Consider the following 20,666-nt stretch of genomic DNA (forward strand, 5'->3'; position numbering starts at 1 on the left):
GCCACTCACCCTCTCTCATCCCTGTGCATCATGTTCCCTCTGGGGCAGTGAGTACCACAAATGAGTGGGTGAGCAAGGGTATAGCACGTTGCAAAGTACTTGCAAAGATTGTACTTATAAACCCTTCCATATCTGCTGTATGGATGGGGAATGAATGACTACATTCTGTTTGATGAAAAAGTTGAGTAGGGTTTGTGTCGCCATACTGTATCGTACTCTCCCAATTGCTTAGTACAGAGCTCTGCACACAGCAGACACTCAGTAAACACCACTGTTACATTGATTGATTGAAAGCATGAGTTGCAGATTCAGAGAGAACAGGACTATTCATAAAACTCTTAAGACTAATCAGATGACTTTTCCCAAATTGTGTTTTGAAAAGTTCAGGCAATGAGTCCAAGACACAAGGTTACAATTTCCTTCAAGAGATCCATGGGTTTAAGTATTAAAGAAGCAAAGTCACTTGGCAAGATACATTTCCGCTTTTCAGACCCCCAAAATGTGCTAATGCCAAACCCTGAACACTATGATGCTTTCCCCTCCATAGTGTGAATTGGCTGTGCATTCTCTGCTTTGTTATTATTTATTGCTTGTTGAATGCTAGCAGTAGGCTGGTGGTGTAACTCCTTGGGTTTTATCATCTAAAATCCCACAGGTAGTACTAGACAGATCAAAGCTAGTCCAGATGAGATGATGGTTCCAACATATAAAGAGAAAGACCATTGAAGTTCAAATACACACTCTCGAAGCCTTACCTGAGATGAAACAGATGGAAAGTATGTTTGTGTGAAATGTGTCAATCAAATTATAGTAAAAGGTATGTAAATGTAAGGTTGAAACCTCTGGCTAGATTCTCATTCTGGGGAAGCCCTTGAAGTTCCCCAGGGGATGAGCTTCTGCCCTGTGCCCAGTAGCTGCTATTGCTCTTATAATGTGTGATAGCTCCTGCTCCGCCAGCTGCAATGCCATGCTTCAGGCGAGAAGCTACTGAATAAACAAAGATGCCATGGACCCAGTCAAGAAGAGGAAACCAAAATTTAAATGCAAGTAGAAGAGCTTAACATATGGTGCTTTTATGACAGGGCCTGAGCAGAGTAAACCAAGCAGATCATACAGCAAAGTGCCTTACTGGCTGGAGGTTATCACAGAGAAAAAGAAAACAGGCAGCAAAATAATTGCCATAATTTTTTTTTTAAATGGCATTTGTTAAGTGTTTCCTAAGTGCCAGGCACTGGGGTAGATATAAGATAATTGGGTTGGACACAGTCCCTGCCCCACATAGGGTTTACAGTCTTAATCCCCATTTTATAGATGAGGTAACTGAGGCTCAAAGAAGTGAAGTGACTTGCCTGAGGTCTAGAACCCAAGTCCTTCTGACTCCCAGGCCCATGCTGTATCCACTAGGCCATGCTGCTTCTTCAAGTTAAAGAAGGAAATGATGGCTTGCAAGGGCACTTCTTTGGGAAGCAAATTGACTTCTGACCATGCCTAGCTCCTCTTGCATTGTTATTAAAAAAAAAAGTTAGGCAAGGTCAATAATAGCTGTGCTGAGAATTTGGGGCCGATCCCTAAAATAATAATAATGGTATTTGTTATGTTCTTACTATGTGCCAGGCACTGTTCTAAGTGCCGGTGTAGGTACAAGCTAATCAGGTTGAATAATAATAATAATAATAATAATAATAATAATAATAATAATAATAACAATAATAATAATGATGGCATTTATTAAGCGCTTACTATGTGCAAAGCACTATTCTAAGCACTGGGGAGGTTACACGGTGATCAGGTTGTCCCATAGGGGGCTCACAGTCTTAATCCCCATTTTACAGATGAGGTAACTGAGGCCCAGAGAAGTGAAGTGACTTGCCCAAAGTCACACAGCTGACAATTGGCAGAGCTGGGATTTGAACCCCTGACCTCTGACTCCAAAGCCCGTGCTCTTTCCACTGAGCCATGCTGCTTCTCTAGGCAGTCCATGTCCCACATGGGGCTCACAGTCCTAGTCCCCATTTTAAAGATGTGGTAACTGAGGCCCGGAGAAGTTAAATGACTTGCCTACGATCACGCAGCAGACAAGTGGCAGAGCCAGGACTAGTACCTGGGACCTTCTGACTCCCAGGCCCATGCTTTATCCACTAGGCCATGCTGCTTCTCTGTCCAAGGTTTCCTGAAAGCCTGCTGTAATCAAAGAACCCTATGGAAAAATTGCACTGCTGCCTACTCTGCTCCCTCCCACCATAGCAATTTAGGCTGCATCGAAATATCTCAAGGGAGCAAAGCAGCATTGACTGCACTGACCACAGAATCGCCAACAGAGCCTGTCCATCTAGTGCCCCCAGACAGCTATATACAAGCCCCATGCCAAGGTCTGCCATGACATTCTTGTGCTGGGCACCAGGGAAGGAGATAAGTTTTCCCCCTGACTCCACATGTCTGAATTAGCATCCCTATCTGGTGTTACACCTGCCTGCTCTTCTAAGCAGAGGGAAGAATTGGGCTCAGTATTAATAACAACAAAAAGAAATCTAGCAAAAACCCAATACCTAGCTTAACTTGCACAGCAAGGGGTTCAGAATCCCCTGAGTTCCATAATGTGAGAATTAGGCCCATGGAGACTGTCACAAGAGGATCGTGTGGAGAAGTTTGTCAATAAATCCCTATCCCTGACAACCTCAAAATATCATTTCTATTTAGTTGTAGATAGATATATCCAGCCAGTTCTCCCATAATGCTTGTTTACACTATGCTTTATAGAGAGAATGCTGTTGAGGAATTAGGGATCATTCTTCCGCCAGCATGTGTCTGTCTGGGTAGAACTAGTGGGAAGTCAGAAGAAATGTTTTGGTTCAGGCACACTGCATTCATCAAGGCGTGAGTATACTATTGTGAGTTTATCTGAATGTGGGGTTTGTCAAGAATACAACCCCTGTGTTTGCAAATAATTGACTGTACAAGCAGTGTGGTCCAGTGGAAAGAGCATGGGCTTTGGAGTCAGAGGTCAGGGGTTCAAATCCCAGTTCCGACAATTGTCAGCTGTGTGACTTTGGGCAAGTCACTTAACTTCTCTGTGCCTCAGTTACTTCATCTGTAAAATGGGGGTTAAGACTGTGAGCCCCCCGTGGGACAACTTGATCACCTTGTAACCTCCCCAGTGCTTAGAACAGTGCTTTGCACATAGTAAGTGCTTAATAAATGCCATTATTATTATTATATGTATATGTATATATGTCTTTTGGGGTTCAAGCAAACACACCAGCAATTCCTTCCACATGATGTACAATGCAGTACATAGTTATATTGTTTTCCCTGAAAGCCAGATTTTTGTTGTCGTTATTATCACCCCCCACAATATCTTGCATAGTGGGCTCTACCTTATAGTCTTTTTAAATCAGTGGGAGCTTGGCCCAACATACAGAATGTCAAAAAGAAGGCAGTGGGAATTGTCTATTTCCTGTGAAAAAATAAATACCATCCCATGATTCTTTAGTGTTCCTAATACTACCTCCAAACTACTTGACAAAAGAGGCTTTTACTTTAGATGTTTCACTATTAGATTTTCAGCATGTTGAAGACATCCATATGATCAACAGAAACAATAGGAAACACTAGTTCCTCGCCATAAAATTTAAACATTTCCCCTGTGAATTATTTATGTGGGATTATAAGAGTTCTGCTTGATTAACAGATGCCACCTAGGTCATCCTTCACAAAATGTGAAAAAGGAGAGAAGTGAGGGATTTGCTAAGGGGGTTGTGTCAGTATCAACAGTTATGAGAACCTTCCATGGACTACATGTCTGGGGAACATTCAAAAGAAGTGAAAAGACACTCTTCTTGCCCTTGGGGAGAGTACAGTCTAAAGGGGGAAATACACCATAGGTGGTAATTGGAGAATGTATATAAATAATTGACATATAATTGAATTAATAAATCAATAAAGAACATGTGCTGATGTGGCTGATGAGGTAGTATTGTGAAAAAGTTGAAAGTATTTATCATGGAATGTCTCCTTAAGGATGTGACTCTTTAGGAGGGTTTTGAAGGTGAGGAGGGACCTGGTGAAGTGGTGAAGTGGAGTTGGGGGAGACAGTCTAAGGCTAAAGTTAAGTCACTAAGTCGTATTACTGTGTGATTGATAGAGAACAATGATGCTTCATTCTTAACCAGTTAGGCAGTTTTGATGACCTCATTAAGTCTTTTTAATGAAGTGCATGTCTTATTGCCCATGTGTCAGGGCCCTGGATTCCTCTCAAGCGAGGGATGGAATAATGAAATTTAGTGAGGGTCTTCTTTGGGTGGTCACTACTTCTCAACCACAGCATCAGCTGTGAATTGCATCTTGAGTTTTGTTGGTACAATTTCTCAAATCCTTAAAAAATATTGACCAAGTAACCAGGGTGATAAGAAGTATATGTAAACTTTCTTGAATAAAGTGGGCTAGTATGTGTTCTTAGCTAAAAGAGGGAATTGTCTAAGGGAATATAAGCCTGGGAAAGGAAAGAGCAGTCAGGAACTGCAGAGGGAAAAGCGATAGGGTAGCCAACTTTTTAAGGACATTTTAGTACTATCAATCAATCAGTGGTATTTATTGAGCATGTACAGTGTGGAGAACACTTTACTAAGTGCTTGGGAGAGTACAGTACAAGAGAGCCGGTAATCAAGTTCCCTGCCCACCAAGAGCTTACAGTCTAGAGGGGGAGAATCCCAAGAATCAAAGAATCCCAGCCTGTGGGACACCAGGGCATGGTCTGCAAATGCAGGATCATTTTGTCTACATTAGGTTAGGCAATCACTTTTGCCTGGAACCTCCTTAAACCAGATCTGCTTGAATTCCCAGAAGTTTGCAGAGGATGATAGTCTAGCTCTCTTTTGTTTGTTCTTGGTGAGCCTAGTGCTAATGGAGAGCCAGAAGACTCTCATGCCTAAATTAAGTATAACAGGAAGCTAGGTTTCAAGAGTGAGGCGACTGCATGTCTTCTGCTATTCATCTTCTGTGGATATTTGAAGCCTAACCTGGGTTTTTTTTTTTCCTCAGCTATTTCCAGGTAATATTTCAGTTCTTTGTTTTTCTTAATCAACATTTCAGGAAGTTCTTTAGTGTGCATTTCCTTCAAGTTCTGTGTCATCCTTATTTTCAAGATTAGTCATTTGTTTTCCAATTTACCTCCATGACAACTGACTGCATCCAGAATTCCTATATTTAGGCATCCAGCATCCATTTTCCCATTGGTCTTCATCTTATAATTTAGTGCAGAAAAGGCCACAGACTGTGTTAGGAATGGGGACGAAAAGACTGTGCCAGAGCCCTTGGCCTAGAGATTCCCATAGCAGCATCCAAAAAAAAAAAGGGGGGCCTGTCTGTCTGTGGAGATTTATGGTACGATCCATAGGAATTTGAAGTATTCTTAACTGGGAGGTTTAGGTTTCTACTACTGATTTCATTTTGAATGATCCTCAGATGGTGAACTCTTCAGAGGTTTCCCAGATGGAATGAGAGCAGGCTACATCAGAGTCCATCTAATGTGACTTTGCTTCCCCCTCATATCACATTCAATTCCACTCAGTTTAGAGTGGTACATTGTGTGCCTGGGCGTGTGTAACAGATATCTATCTGAGGAAAAAGACTAAATCGAATTTCAAAGAAATTCAGACCTTTCTGAATAATTTAAATCATTGAGTCTATAAATCATCTCAGTGACTCTCTGCTCCATCTACTGTCTTTGGTGTTCCTCATACACATTTTCCAAAAATCTGACCATCCAGAGTCGAGCAAAGCACTGAATAAAATATTGTGGTTTGCAGTAGCTGCCTCAGGAACTGTAATATTTACTTTACTCTCTTACCATTGTTTCTCTCTTTATCATGACCCAGGGATGAAAGTAACTGAAATTGCGGACTGGTATGGTTTTACCCCTTAAACTCCCACACCAGCAGGCCCACCTCTCCTCAACTTCACCACCTCCCTGAGAGTCTGCTAAGTACAAAGGGAGAAAAGTGGAGGTGGAGGGAGTTAGGATTGCACACTGCTTTGTGAGATGGGACTGCCTCCTCCCTCCTCCCCTGTTCACTCATTCATTCATTCCATCGTATTTATTGAGCGCTTACTGTGCATAGAGCACTGTACTAAGTGCTTGGGAAAGTACAATATAGCAATAAATGAACACATTCCCTGTAGCCTTTGCAACTCCAGGTGCCGTCCCCACATGTTCCCAGGGAAGCCGGTCTCCCACGTCCTTCCCCTCCCCTGGATGCAAGCACATCACAGCCCCTCTGTCATTTTCTTACTGGTCAACCATTCCCATTTGCATCAGCTGACTTTCACTTTTGCCATGGACATAAATCAGTATCGTGGACATTTCTGACATTCAGAGCCCTCTTTGTCCTAATTTCCTGCACTTGTAGATCAGTATTTTTTATACTATTTGAAAGTTTTCCTGACTGTTAAATACATTATGACTATAGCTACTCCCCTCAGATTTACCGATCCTTCCACAAGCTATTCTGTCCAATTTCTTAAGTAGACTCAGTGGAATGTATTCCCGGCTCATTAGGTTTTTCCGTACCCTACATGTTTCCAGCATTTCCCTGGGTCTAAGAGTCTCTAATGTACTGGGTCTTAACTGAGTATTTCTGTTAATGTTCATCAGTACTCCCATTTCTCAGAAAGGTTATAATTGCAAGTACTGAATGCCTGGTCTGACCGCTTAATTGAAAACTCTGAGCTACTGATGCTGTCCACTGTACCCTGATTGCACATTTTTTTCAATGAAATGTTTTTCTCTGACTCATTTCCTTCAGCAGTCCCTTCTCTGGGAATTACTGGGAGAGCCCTAGCAAGCAACACACCCTTCACACCTTCCCTCATAATCATTCCCCAGCTCTAGCGATCATCAGGAGAGAAGCATTATTATGTTGATTCCAAAACAGCATAATAGTGCTCCTGCCAAGGAATGGAGCGGCAGCTGCTGTGCAAGAAGCAGAATCCCTTCTCATGTGCAGCTGTCGGCCTTCTTCCTGTAGCCCCCCATTGGCGTGTGCACAGCTGGTACAGCATTCAAGCACAGTAGAGTCTCAGGGTCCCACAGCCCCACAGCTCTTGGGTATAGGTTGTGGGGCTGGGAAGGAAGCCTTTTTACACACACACACACACACACACACACACACACACACACGCGCGCGCGCCCCCTTTTCCTTTGCTCATTCGTCTCCCCGCTCTGTGACCAAGCCATTGAAAGATGGTAATGATAATAATCATATTTACAGTATTTATTAAGTGCTTTCTATGTATCAAACACTCTACTAAGCGTGGGGGTAGATACGAGATCATCGGGGCCCGCATGGGGCTCCCAGTCTAAGAAGGAGAAAGAAAAGGTATTGAGTCCCCATTTTTGCAGGTGAACTGAGGCACAGAAAAGTTAAGCAATTTGCCCAAGATCACATGGCAGGTAAGTGGCGGAGCCGGGATTAGAGCTCAGGTCCACTGACTCTCAGGCCCGTGCTGTTTCCACTAGGCCATGCTGCTTCCCTAAAATACCTAAAGAGTTCCTCCATCGTTTTCCAACAATACTCTCCCTCCAATTTTAGCCTCTATTACAAATAAATGCTACATAATTGTATTAATGGCCTCATGGCCTCATCCAAAAATTTGCTCAACTGAAATTCATCATCCTTATTTTTGCCCTTTCTGTGATCCCCTCAATTAATTCAAAAAGTCAGTCTCATCTCCTCTACGCGTCTGCAGGAAGATCTAGTTCAAATATAATTAAATTGTGGTTGTTGGCTCCATGATGCTTCTTCTGCCTCTTCACCTTCACTCATACCCTCTACACCAAGCTGAAACAAATTGAGAATTGATCTTTGTGTAGGTCTTGCTTTTATGTATCGCTGCATGTAAGGGAGCTGTCCTGTACAGCTATCACAATTTATTGTTCAATTTATTCTTCCTGTTTCTTGTGTCCTATTTAATCTCTAGATGGCTAAACTGTCCTATTACTTCTCATTTGCCCTTTTGCCTCTTTTTGATTTTTTTAACCATAGAAGTAAGCTTGCTTGCAATAGAGACATTCCTTTGAGTCACCCAGTCCTTCCTCCTGCCACAGCAAAATAATTCCCATGGGGTCTCAATGAATACTTGACAGGGGGCAGGGGGGTGGGTAGAGAATGATTACCATGCACTTCCCTATATTACATTCCTCAGGAATGTTCTGCTTAACTTTGGGACGGTGTGAAATTTTACTGCTTATTTTGTTCTAAGAATGACTAAAGTTCAACGGATCCATTGCTCTTCTTGGGTTTCCTAACCCCATTGGTTGCAAGGAATCTAATTAGAGCTATTTGGACTCAAATATCTACCCGGGCTGTGTTCTGCATGAGATTGGCTGGTAGTCCACCACCCTCCTTCTGGGCAAGTGGATTGTTTGGGAGTGGGCTCGCCAAACTGAGTGTTCAAGAACTGTCAGGTGCGAGTATCTTAACAGTCAGACCTGAAATACAAAATGCTGAGACTGCTCATTGTCAAAGCCTAACCCCGCTTCGAATCCTAACCTTAACTCCAAGGGTTGATTTTCTCTGGATGGTCGTGCTTCACACATGGAAAGGATATTAATAAATGTTTGTGTGATTGATTTGATGGCCACCTCTGGGATGTCAAGCTTTCGTTTGCTAGCTGAAGAATTAAGAGTGGTGAAACTGGTGATCTGCTAAACGGAGCTAAGCCACTAGGCTTATCTGGGCTGCCAAAAATGGGGAGAGCCAGAGACCAAATCATCTTCCCTTTGTTTCATGGGTCCTTCTCTAGATATTTTAGCCACATGCTCCCCGAGACATTTTTTGACTTTCATTTGTTTGAATGTGTACCCTTAACTTGTTTGCATATTACTGAGAATTTAACTAAAACGTGAGGTATGTTTACATAAATTTTCAATTCTCTCTGTTTTACATGCTTGTCAATGCTATGACGTGCTTTTGTATAAAAGTATTGGTAGAAGTAATTCCTAAATGGTTATTTAAATTTTTCACCCTTTCAGGTCTTTTCCACAAATTCTCCTTGGTTTTGTCTCAAGCTTTTTGTTATGTATTTCATTGCTCAATATAGTTTTCTCCCTGTTCACTCATCTGCTTATTTTAGCATTGCCTTTCTCATAGCCAACTTTAAAATAGACTTCCTTCCCTCCTATACTTAATTCCCCTTAATAATTTAAACTTTCCTGAAACCATTGATCCTCTCGGCCAGTAGCCTACTCTCTCTGTTGTCTGTTCAGCTGTAGTTCATCCAACTTTTTTAGGAACCAAGATTTCTCCGGTTTACTTCCTCATCCCTTAAATGTGCCATCAGTTTGCTCCGGGCCAAGCCCACTAGTTCTTCTCTGGAATTCGTCCAAGCTGATTTCCCTTTTTGGCCCCTGGACACATTCTTCTGGGCATACAAGACACGGAGATATCATTTTTATCGTCTGCAGTCATGGCATGGAGTGTTAGTACTGGTTTTCCCATTATTAACACATTGTTCCCATGCCTTGTTCTCCTTCCTTTCCCAGCCCCAGAAATGTGGCCCTACAAGTTCTCTTTCTCTCTCTTATTTATTTCACCATTCTCCAGCTATGGAAAAATGAAAAACTGGTTTTATTGTTATTTAATTCATCACTTCTACCAGGTGACAAGACCCATGCTTCACCCTCACTTACAAGTCTCTGTACTAAGAGGCCTTCCTCTATTCTTGGGATCATGTTCCAGAGGTCAACCAGAATTCTGTGTATCTTGGCTAAAGGGTCAGTTACGATCAAAAGAAGCCACATATGCATTCAGATCCTTTCTGCAGGAAAAGTTAAATGTTGCATTGCTCCATGACTCCTGAAGAGTGTGAATGTCTTGGGAGAGAAGGAAAGAGCCAAGAAGAACCAAAGACATGCTTTCTGGGCAAGGTTGCATGTGGAAACTGTGATGTGCATGGATCATATATTCATATATGACCCAGTATGTCCACCTTGCAAAAAAACCCCACACATCCGAGTTTAGCCTAAAAAAAAGGAATGTTAAAAATGCACAGCATTGCCTCTGAGGGTGAAGATTTTCATTTTCTTGAGATTCTTTCTTGAACTTTTTCAGACTGCTTTTTGACTTCTGCAGATTTCACATAATATGTAAATGCCAGAGTTAAAATTTCCTGTTTATTCCATGTGACAGCTGGAGTAATATGTAGCAGACCCTAGGGAGGAAAAAAAATGTGTTAAAATAAAGGAGAATAGATCTTTCCCCTAAAATGGTTCTGGTTAAGAAATCAGTATAATTTTTTTTTTACCAGTGTATTTGATTCAAAACCTTGATGGATGAGTCCAAAAGAAATGAATAATTATTTGGCCTTTGCTCTGAATATTAACCAAAGTTCTGTTTCTTGCGCTAAATAGGCATACTGCTAAAAGAGAGTTAAAATTGGTCAGTTGTCTGGTTCTGAGTAACCAACAAGGAGCCATTTGGATTCTCTTGAGTAGATAATGCAGATTTGTCAGATAATGGAAATCACCTATTTTGTGGCCTGTGTTGTGGAAGCCTCAGGAGCGAACCACTGGTGCTTGTAGAGAAATGAGCATTACAGAGAGACTTTGGAGGTATATTTTAGTGTTGGGGCAGGTCCCCGAGCTTGTGGCACTCCTTTGATCACAGTTTTGTTGTAACAGGGTTTCCAAGCCAAAATGATGAGAAAGGAGCCTGGGCTTCATCCAGCAGAATAGAGTCTTACAGAGACATTGGAATGTCAATGCTTAACTTGCTTGTCATGTCTATGTTAACAGAGTGGTGAAAACAGGTGATGTGCCTTTAAAAAAAAAAAAAAAAAAGAAAACCAGCCTTGAGGGTTAAAGTAGAAAACATCTTGAACAATCCAAGAGAAATGGTAAACAAACCTGTATAGAAAGAATGAATGAGAAGTTAACAAATGTGGTATTGTGATCCTAACTGGGTTCATCAGGAGAGAATGGAAGAACAAAGAAAAGGCAATAAAACAATTGGGTAAAATGAATTCTGTTGTGTCATTCCTTTCTTCCTTTGTTTTCGGTATACACCTAGTAATGAACCCAGTGAGGCTTAAAGATATTGTTCAAGTTTTCTTTTGTTTTTTATTTTTATGTGGCAGGTTTGTTTACAATTTCCAAAGGGTTTCTTCTCAGTCATGAGAGGTGGGGTTAAGAAGGGAGAAGGAAGGCATTTTAATATTTTGAAGATAGGAGGTTCTCCAAATCTAGGAAAGCTCCTAAGCTTTTGTTTTTCTTTTCTAATGGGTTGCCAGAAAGGATAGCATTAGTTTCATCAACTATGGGTGTTACAGAATTCCTACATGTCCTGCCTCAGGGAATCATGCTTTGGAAAATTAAGTGTCCATCAAATCAGGAGGAGGCTTGTACAGTTTCTACCCGTTTTTTCTTTTTCTTTTTTTTTTAAAAAAAAAGCTTAAGAAAAGAGTCCTTTGTCGTCTTTTCAAGGAAAGTTACACAGAAATTCATCTGTGCTGTATTCATCTCCCTTCATTTGTGTCATTCATTGGCAGCTGTGGGTTATGTAGGACAATGTTGATGAATTCCTAACCTCAACATTCAAAACAGTGCATTGGGAAAGATTCAAGGCCCTTTTTTTTTTAAGGTATTCTAGCTGTCAGTTGATGTACTGAGATTTTTCATCCTTCTAGATAAAATTTCTTAATAATGCCATTTAGTGGCATTACAAAACCAACCTAAGACCTGTGCATGTTGATGGACATTTTACTCACAGTAGCAAACTTTTTTAAAGTATCTTTCCAGAAAACTTATTGGGAATTTCATTTTAGTGGGATTTATGAATAAATCTCCATTTTAATGCTGACTGAGCTGTAAATATCGACCACAGGAGAATACTATTGGATTTTAGATTTTAAAATTTCAAGCACTTGCCTCTAAGAGTGTAAACCATTTTTATGTTTGTAAATGTGACATGCTGGAGCATTCCTATGAAAACCTGTTTTTTTGTTGTTGTTGTTGTTGGGTTTTTTTGTTGGCTTTTTTTTTTTTTGCCTAGGGGTGGCTACACTCATTCTATGCTGCAAATGGAGAGATGGTGCATCATTTACTTTCCTTTAGCATGCAAGCTCCTGTGTATGTTATGCGGGTTTATTTATCTCACGTACATGAAGAACTAGCATTATATATTAGCCTGTTGCCATGTTGCAGTTTCTTTTGGAAAACAGTTTACTTCCTTCCTTCACTTTGAAACCTGAAACCTCAGAATTTTATTTTTAAAAACTATGAGCCCTCAAAGTCAGATTGAGGCAGCATTTCCTCCCAAATTTCTCTTCCTCACATCCCTAGATGAAAGACTTTAGAGGTAATAAGTCATCCCCAATGAAAAAAAAAAAACAAACCAAAACAAAACAGAACAAAAAACAACAAAAACCCTAATGCCAAGGGGTCTCAAGCTTCAAACCTTTAAATCCTTCTCTCCACCTGGTGTAATTTTCCCCCTGTCTCTCCACAGACTCTTCATATTCAGAACCTCCAGATGTTCAGCAGCAGTTGAACCACTATCAGTCAGCTGCACTGGCGAGGAACAATAACAATGTTAGCCCTGTACCTCTTTCTGGGGCCACTGCCGGCGCTGAACAGAAAACTGAAGCCATTCTTAACTGTGAATTTTGTGAATTCTCCTCTGGTTACATTCAGAGCATTAGGCGTCATTACCGTGACAAGCATGGAGGGAAGAAGCTCTTCAAGTGCAAAGATTGCTCCTTTTATACAGGCTTTAAGTAAGTGATGTGAAGAACAGATTTCTAAAACAAAGCTACTTGCTTTTTTTTCCCTTTTTCTTGTTTAGTTTAAAAGGCACATTCCTCTTGAACCTGAGAGTTAGGGGAAACCTGGACTAGACCAGGTCATAATTTAAGTTCGGTCTTTGGTAGAGTAGGCCAGTGTAAGGAGGCTGCATTCATTCAGCATGTTTGGCTACACTATGTTTGGCTACACTAATGATGGTGACAAATGGGTGGTTTTACTAGGGAGAGAAGTTGAAAAACCAAAGGGAGGGGATGGGGGAGAAGTGCTTCTCTGCAAGAGAGGGGAGCATCCCCATTGACTGAGTGGACAGTTTGTATATTGACCCTCTAGATAGAACCTCAATTTATTCTGAAGCTGAAAACACACAAGCTCTCTGGAAGGAAAGGCCAGGACTACAGGGGGAAAGCTTTACTAATAGTGGCTTCCCATTCCTGGTAATAGTACTGGGCCGTTACTTCCTGCTATCTTCTACAACCTCCATTTCCTAGAATCCTAGGACTGGAGAGAACCTCGATGGGTCATTAGTCCAAGCAGAACTCCACTCATCCATCCCAGAAAGATAGCTGTCAACTCTTTCTTTAAAATCTCCATAGACGGAGACTTTGCAATCTCCCTTGGTAACACATTCCAGTGTCTCCCAACTCTTGGAGTTGAGAAGTTCTTCCTAATTTCTAACTTAAATCCCTTCTGCTGCAATTTAAACCCATTCCCACTTCTTGTGCTCCCCTGACCTTGAATCATTCCAGTCTAAATGGAGGAGTGGAGGGGATGAGGACAATGTCCAAAGACCAATGTGGACGGGGAAGGACTCAATCATTTGGCCACCTGCCCTTTAATTGCCATCAGTTGGCGGGAGAAGGAAGATGCATCTCTCTTTGTGGACTTGGTCCAGTTTTTTACAAGTTACCTGGTGTGTTGTCAGGACTGAAAGAGGAGGAGGAGGAGGAGAGGGAGCAGATAGAGAGGAAGGGCACCTCTACAGGTTGCTTCAAAGGAAAGAACTTCGGACAGCAGCAAAAAGACCCTTCCCACTGAACTCTGGATTTCCCCTGTGCTTGATACTTCTACAGCCTTTAATTTATTTTAATTTATGTCCGTTGGAGGAGTACTGCCCACTGAATGCTTGGCAACCTGGTCTGTCGACTCATTGACTACTCACCAGTACTCTTGACTACTAGCCAGTACACGTTGTGAATTGTGACTCTTGAAGGCCTTTTCCTCCCCATCCCTGTGACTTGAGAAGAACCATGTGAGAAACAGACTACCCAAACGTTTCATGAATTATATCTATCTCCGTATGTCTGTAACTGTGCTTTCTGATTTTGAAAGTCTGACATCTCAGACCTTCAACTACAACTTTGACCATGGAGGCAGAAAGACCCACTGAAATGCCAGACTTTCAAAAGGTGCCATCCCCCTATCATCTGAGCAAACCCTCCCAGCAGAATATTGTTCTGGAATAACTCTGTCATCAACAAACATTTAGAATATACATGCTGACTGTGTAGGTGAGATGGACTGTTACCGGAATGTCAGGAATGGTTCCACCTCTGTCATCCAGGATCATTCTCTCCTCAGGCCCTGACACCTTTCCCTTGGGTAGGCATGGAGATGCTTGTTGGGGCACAACACATAGCAGCTCTTCTGTCAGGTTGCAAGACGAGAAGGGTAAATGAATCACCTTGTCATTGTCTCTCTTCCCTTCCCCTTTCCTTCTGCTCTCCCTCCTCCTATCCCTTCCTCCCCCCACCCCCACCCCCGGGTCCTTACTCTCTTGCAGATCTGCTTTTACTATGCATGTGGAAGCTGGACATTCAGCAGTTCCCGAGGAAGGACCCAAAGACCTGCGCTGTCCTCTCTGCCTCTACCACACCAAATATAAGCGCAACATGATTGACCATATCGTGCTCCATCGAGGTAAAGTACTCTTTCATTATTTGGATTTCAGACTGGTGGGTGGGGAACATCTTAGGAATGTGGAGCCCCAGCGCCCGTTCCCTAAAATTCATGTCCATGTCTGCTACTGAATTCTTCCCTTAGAAGAAAATTCCTATGACTTTAAAAAGAATGGGGAGGTTTCCTTGAGAGTTGATGGTTAGGTATGGTTGCTCTAAGCCTGTTGTTCTGCATCTGCTTCCCTCGGCCAATTAATTGTTGACCCAATTACATTTCTACTTCATTGTAAGCAGATTAAGTCTTTAGTTGACCTGCAGCCCCTCCCTATTCTCTCTCTCTCTCTCTCTCTCTCTCTCTCTCTCTCTCTCTCTCTCTCTCTCTCTCTCTCTCCTCTCTCTCTCTCTCTCTCTCTCTCTCTCTCTCTCTCTCTCTCTCTCTCTCTCTCTCTCTCTCTCTCTCTCTCTCTCTCTCTCTCTCTCTCTCTCTCTCTCTCTCTCTCTCTCCCTCCCTCCCTCCCTCCCTCCCTCCCTCCTGAAAAGTTTTGGTATATGTACCATATGAAGTGCCAGGCCAGCCAGCATTTGAAAACAGTTAAATGTAAGCTACTTGTTATTCAGCAGGGAATTTTCATTTCCTGACACATGCATGGGTAATCATTTGGGAGGCCAAGAAGCCATACACTGTGAGGAATCAGAACTTATTTTGGCTGATTATTCAAGCAACTGCCATCCCTCCAGAGGAGCAGTCACTTGGTGACTCTGTATTAGAGCGCTGGGGTTCAGAAAACCCCAGAGGGCCAGTGACTCTGTGAGCCTCGTTGGGCTCTGAGTGGCTCTTGGCTGTTCTGTTACTTCATCTCCTGTCTGGAACTGAAGCAGGAGAGTGGCAAACAGAAATAAAGGAACTTTCGCTCCTATCAATCAATGGATCGGTGGTATTTCTTGAGCACTTGCTCACTTGTGCAAAGCTCTGGACTAAGCAGTTGAGAAAGGACAATACTAACGGAGTTGGTAGACATGATCCCTGCCTTCAAGGAGCTTACAGTTTAGTGGGGGAAGTAGACAATAAAATACATTACAGAGAGGGGAAGCGGCAGGGTATAGGGACATAATACTCTCCCAAGCTTAGTACAGTGCTCGGCACATAGTAAGTGCTCAATAAATACCATCGATTGATTGATTGATAGGTACATAAGTGCTGTGCTGGGGGTGGGATGAATATCAAAGTACTTAGGGGGCACAGACCCAAGTGCATAAATGACATGGGAGGGAGGGGGAATAGGGTGGGGAAATGAGAGGTTATCAGGGAAGCCTTCTTGGAGGAGACAGTGATTTTAGTTCCTCAAATCACCCCCTTGCTTCCATGCTCACATGTGTTCATAGTGGGATTTCTGGCCAGTCTGGCTATGAACTCTGCTCAAGACTAAATTTTATGGAGGATATAGCTTAGAATAAAGTACTTCTTCCCTCCCATCCAACGTCAACCGAAACTTAGATTAATGCTAGCATTTTCCTTTAACCATCAGTTTACAAGCTTGGAGGAGACAGTTGTTCCAACCAGTTTGGCAGGAATTCCTGGACTCACTCAGCTCTCACAATCTATGCTTCTACACGGACTCTGGGCTTCCAATTCCACTGTCCATATGTTCAGGTGTCTGTGCCTTGCCACAGTTTAATCAGAGCCTCTCCCCAGAGCATAGCTTTTGAGTGGGCTGAAGAGCCCAAGATCTCATTTTGCACTGTTGGCTTGAACCTAAAACACCATACTGATGAGACCTGGTCCCCATGCCTGTAGCTTGGGGACTTCTGCTACTTAAAAAAAGAGGGCTTTGGGGCTAAAGAGGACACCACAGATCGATACATTACAGATTGATTAGCAAATGCCTTTGGCTATTTAGGGAAGTAGCTCTGAATTGAAGGAAGAATGGGGTGTGCAAATTTAAGGATTTGCCATTTGGAGACACTGGATAAATGGAAGTGCATCTGAGAGACGGTTCCGTCTGATTGGGGGGCCACATGTTCTCTTTGGGTTTGGAAATAGGAGAATAAACCTTCTTCCTTACTGACTCGTGGCTCGTCTCTAGACTGTAAGCTCATTGTGGGTAGGGAACGTGTCTGTTTATTGTTGTATTGTGCTCTCCCAAGCGCCTAGTACAGTGCTCTGCACACAGTAAGCATTCAATAAATATGATTGAATGAATGAATTTTAAGTCAGTCCTAATCAGCTGGCTCATAGGATGCAAATGTCTGTCTCACCCCAAAAAGGCATCTCTGTGGAAAACCCTACTTTGGAGCCAAAACTTAGTAGTATTGGGACCCTGCAATACCCGCTTAGTCCCTCAGGTTAAGTTTGAGACAGTTTTCAGGGCAATAGAATGGGGCTCTGACTGCACCTGTGCTCTCTCTCCTCTCTGGTTGAATAAACATCTTTGGTCTCTAGGGTCCTCAATAAAGCACCTATCCTGAGATCTGGTTTAATTAAAATGTTTGAAATGTAAAGGGAGGAAAAACAACTTGTGTACTGGCCCCGAGGCCTAGCCAGCACTTGAGAGGCACAAGTTCTTCTGCTTCTTATTAGGATAATCATGGCTTCTCCATGGAGAGCAAAAGAAAGGCATCTACTTGACATCCGCGAGCTTTAAATGAAAAATGTCGCTGATTATAACTCTAGCTGTGGCTGAAGGGATCAGCATGAAACATAGGTGGGTATTTACCCCTCTTTCTTCTCTGTATCCAGATCTAAGCCCTAACTGAAGGAAAGTGGGGGAAGGCCATTTAGGATCAAGGCGGGGAAAGGTTTGTGTGAAAAACAATGTGGTTCCAGCAGTGAGTGACATTGTAGAATCTTGTCCATTTTCCTCTGGAAGGCAAAGGACTTTCATTGTCATTGAGAACTGCTGATTTTCTACTAGGACCCAGGCTGAGTCAGGATTTAGTCAGTTTGATTTGGGGAAGATGACAGCAAGCCAAAAGACTTTGATGTTGAGGATGAAAGCTGAGTTGGTAGTAGGACTTTTGGTCCATGAGTCACTCTTGGACTTTTAGGTACTTCATTCATATTGGAGGTTCTGTGCCTTAAATATAGACTCAGGCTTAAGAATGAGCAGCCTTTAATTTTGCTCAGTGAAATTGTATGTTCCCATCCATCATTCCAAAATACTGTCTTCCAAAATTGGAGGCAATGCTTTGAACTCACTCCAGGGCTGAGGACAATTTCCCAAAGGCAAACATTAGCATGTATCTTTATCTAGAGGCCACTTCAAATTTCTCTAATCACAAATTCACATTTTCTCACTTGTTTGCTGGACATTTGGGTTTGGCAGAGAGAATGGGTTGCTCCCTGAAATAGTATATAAGGTTTGGTAGGCAGTACAAATTCCAAATCAAGCCCTGCTTCATTTGGACTTGGCCCAATCTGGGGAGGAAACCCACGTATGTTGTGGTCTGTCTGTCAGGAAGAATTTTACTTGGTAATTCTGGATTCCATAGGGATGTGGTTTTTCTCTGCTTTGAGCAGTTATAGTGTTGCAGATGTTTTGATACTGCATTGTAATGGAGTTTTCATTACACTTCTCAATTATGTTGTCTTAGCCCAAATGCATTTGTGTCTGACTCCAACTGGCATTCTTTAGAAAAGCTTTTCTTCTGGTTTTATGTCCGGCTGCAGCAGTGAGAATTGAGTAGGAAGAGACAGGGGTCATAATTCATCATGTAGTTGAGCCCGTGAAGTAATAATATTATTGCAGGCTGTTCTGGTCCAGCAGGCTAAGTCACAGTGCATGTTATTCAAGTTTTATTTCCTTGCTCGGGTAGTTTTTTGGGGGTAAAAATGCTAGAAAGTCCAAAATTTGCTACTGCCCCATATGAAACCTGAGCTATAAGATTGTGGAGCCTCTAGATCACATGCAGCCCCCAAGTTAAAAGTTTCCCCTTTTGTGTTCTTTGCTTGCCATTTAATCACCTCAATTGTGAATAAAACTTATCCATTGAAAAAAAAGACCATATAATTTCCATACTTATCAAATGGGTTGCTTTTTATTTTTGAATGTTTTCTTTCTCTTTGAAAAGGAAAAGAAGTTCAGATTTTTGTAAAGATTAGCTTTTCATAACATCCCACACAGCTAACCACTAAGGATAACCTAGTGACAGCCTTAAGAGGAGAAATGGGAAAACTTTCATTTCAAGACAAGTAATCAAAACTATTTTGAGTCGAAACAAGAAGGCATTTAAAAGGCTATTTAAATGCAAATTATCACTATAAAAATCTGCTTGTGTTATGGTTTTAGAAGATTAGTAAAATAAATGCCTTCTGAATAGGCAACATTGCAGACTGGTTATTCGTTGTTTACTTTTCCATCAACCTGAGTGCTGGTGTGTAAGATACCTAAGCACACATGTGGCAGAATTGGAGAGAGTCCAGAGGAGAGCAGCAGACGTAACTGTCTGGCCATAAAGAGAGCTTGAAAAGGGGGTTTGGATTATCTGTTGATGTGAAAGGAGGACTGAGAGGTAGCTTAATAGTCTTCAAGCGTAGGAGGGGGTGATTTGGTGGAAATTTGTCTCTGTCTCTGCTGAGGATAGAACAGGAGATAATGAGCTTACTTGGATGCAGAAGATATCTGGGTTACAGATCAGAAATAAACAATGACCCCTTATGGGGATGGTGCCTTCCTCCCTCCTTGAAGGACTTGGAGAAGAGCAGAGACACCCATCTTTCAGGGATAGGGCAGGGACAATTCTTCCTGGAGATGATGAATGGATTAGATGATCTTCCATCTTTTCCCTTCCTGCCCCTTGATTCTCTGCATACTTGAAAAGGAAAGGAGACTAGTGTGTCAACCTGCTTTACTGGTGATGGACTGACACATAAAGGCAGAGAGTGAGTGTGAAACAGTGTGGTTAAATGACTTCACTATGGTAGGACTAAATTCTTGAGACTAATCCAGTTTGAGCAACAACATCGTTTTATTTGTTTTTTTTTGTCCATAGGCAGTAAACTCTTAAACCAGATATTGAGGGCACTTAATATATCTTTTCCCTACGAAAACACATCAGTGTTTTCTCTTAGTGGACAACTGTAATTATGCATTCCATGGACTTCTGATGTACAGTGATCTAAGTAGATTTTTTACAAAGCTCTTGATGTACAGAAAATAAATGCTAGCTGACAGCTCCTGGGAGTGTCATGAAGATGCTTCTTCAACCTTTCCTTGCCCAAGAATCCTCTGGCCAATTAGCAGCCACACTCAAGGGTTCCCAAGGCAGTGTCATACAGTTAGAGGATTGTTGCTGGAGTTTAAGCATGCTGGATAGAGAGAGAGATCCTCAGGGAGTCATCCAAACCTCCACCCCCAACAACAGCTAAAGATAAGATGTGTAAAATTCCATCGTCACACCCCAAAACACCTTCCCAAAAACTCTGAAAATGGAGCAGAGTTCACTTTTACCGACCCTCAGAGACCATTGATGCAATTGTAGAAAAAAAGGAGACTCCAGCAGGAGAACATACAGTATAACCCACTATGAGTTCCCCTGGGTAACAGGTAGACTCGAGCCCTTAACTGCCTTTAGTCAGTTGGTTAATAAACTTGGTAGATTTTAAAATTCAAACCCAGCAGAGAAATGCATGTTAAAGAGTAGGGATTTTATTTTTCTCCCAGTTATGGGTATTTATCTGGCTTGTATGGGCAGGGAATGTGTCTGCAAATTCTGTTGTACTCTCCCAAGTGCTTAGTACAGTGCTCTGCTTATAGTAAGCACTCCATAAATACGATTGATTGATGCATTGGGCAAATTGGTGTAAAATTTAATCTGAGCAGTTGCACGCAGGGATAAGAGAGTACAATACCAAAGAGATGCTATTTGGTTTCAAGCTTACAGCATTTGGTGTGTTAGCTTGAAAACATACCTCAGCCTCTTGTTCTAAAATTGGAGAGAAGAGAGCCTAATGTATCAAGTTTTCTGCGTTTTGCCTG

General features: G+C 42.1%; 1 protein-coding gene across 3 annotated transcripts in view; it reads left to right on the forward strand.

Annotated features, from left to right (window-relative positions):
* Nucleotides 1–20,666, forward strand: part of ZNF462 (zinc finger protein 462) — a 125,168-nt gene that overhangs the window by 88,770 nt on the left and 15,732 nt on the right. For all 3 annotated transcript variants that reach the window (XM_038769481.1, XM_038769480.1, XM_038769482.1), the window contains exons 8-9: nt 12,501–12,768; nt 14,577–14,713. In XM_038769481.1, the coding sequence (XP_038625409.1) occupies nt 12,501–12,768; nt 14,577–14,713 (405 nt within the window). The remainder of the gene's footprint in view (nt 1–12,500; nt 12,769–14,576; nt 14,714–20,666) is intronic.

Source organism: Tachyglossus aculeatus, chromosome X4 (genome assembly GCF_015852505.1).
Source record: "Tachyglossus aculeatus isolate mTacAcu1 chromosome X4, mTacAcu1.pri, whole genome shotgun sequence".
In the NCBI taxonomy this organism is placed as follows: Eukaryota; Metazoa; Chordata; class Mammalia; order Monotremata; family Tachyglossidae; genus Tachyglossus; species Tachyglossus aculeatus.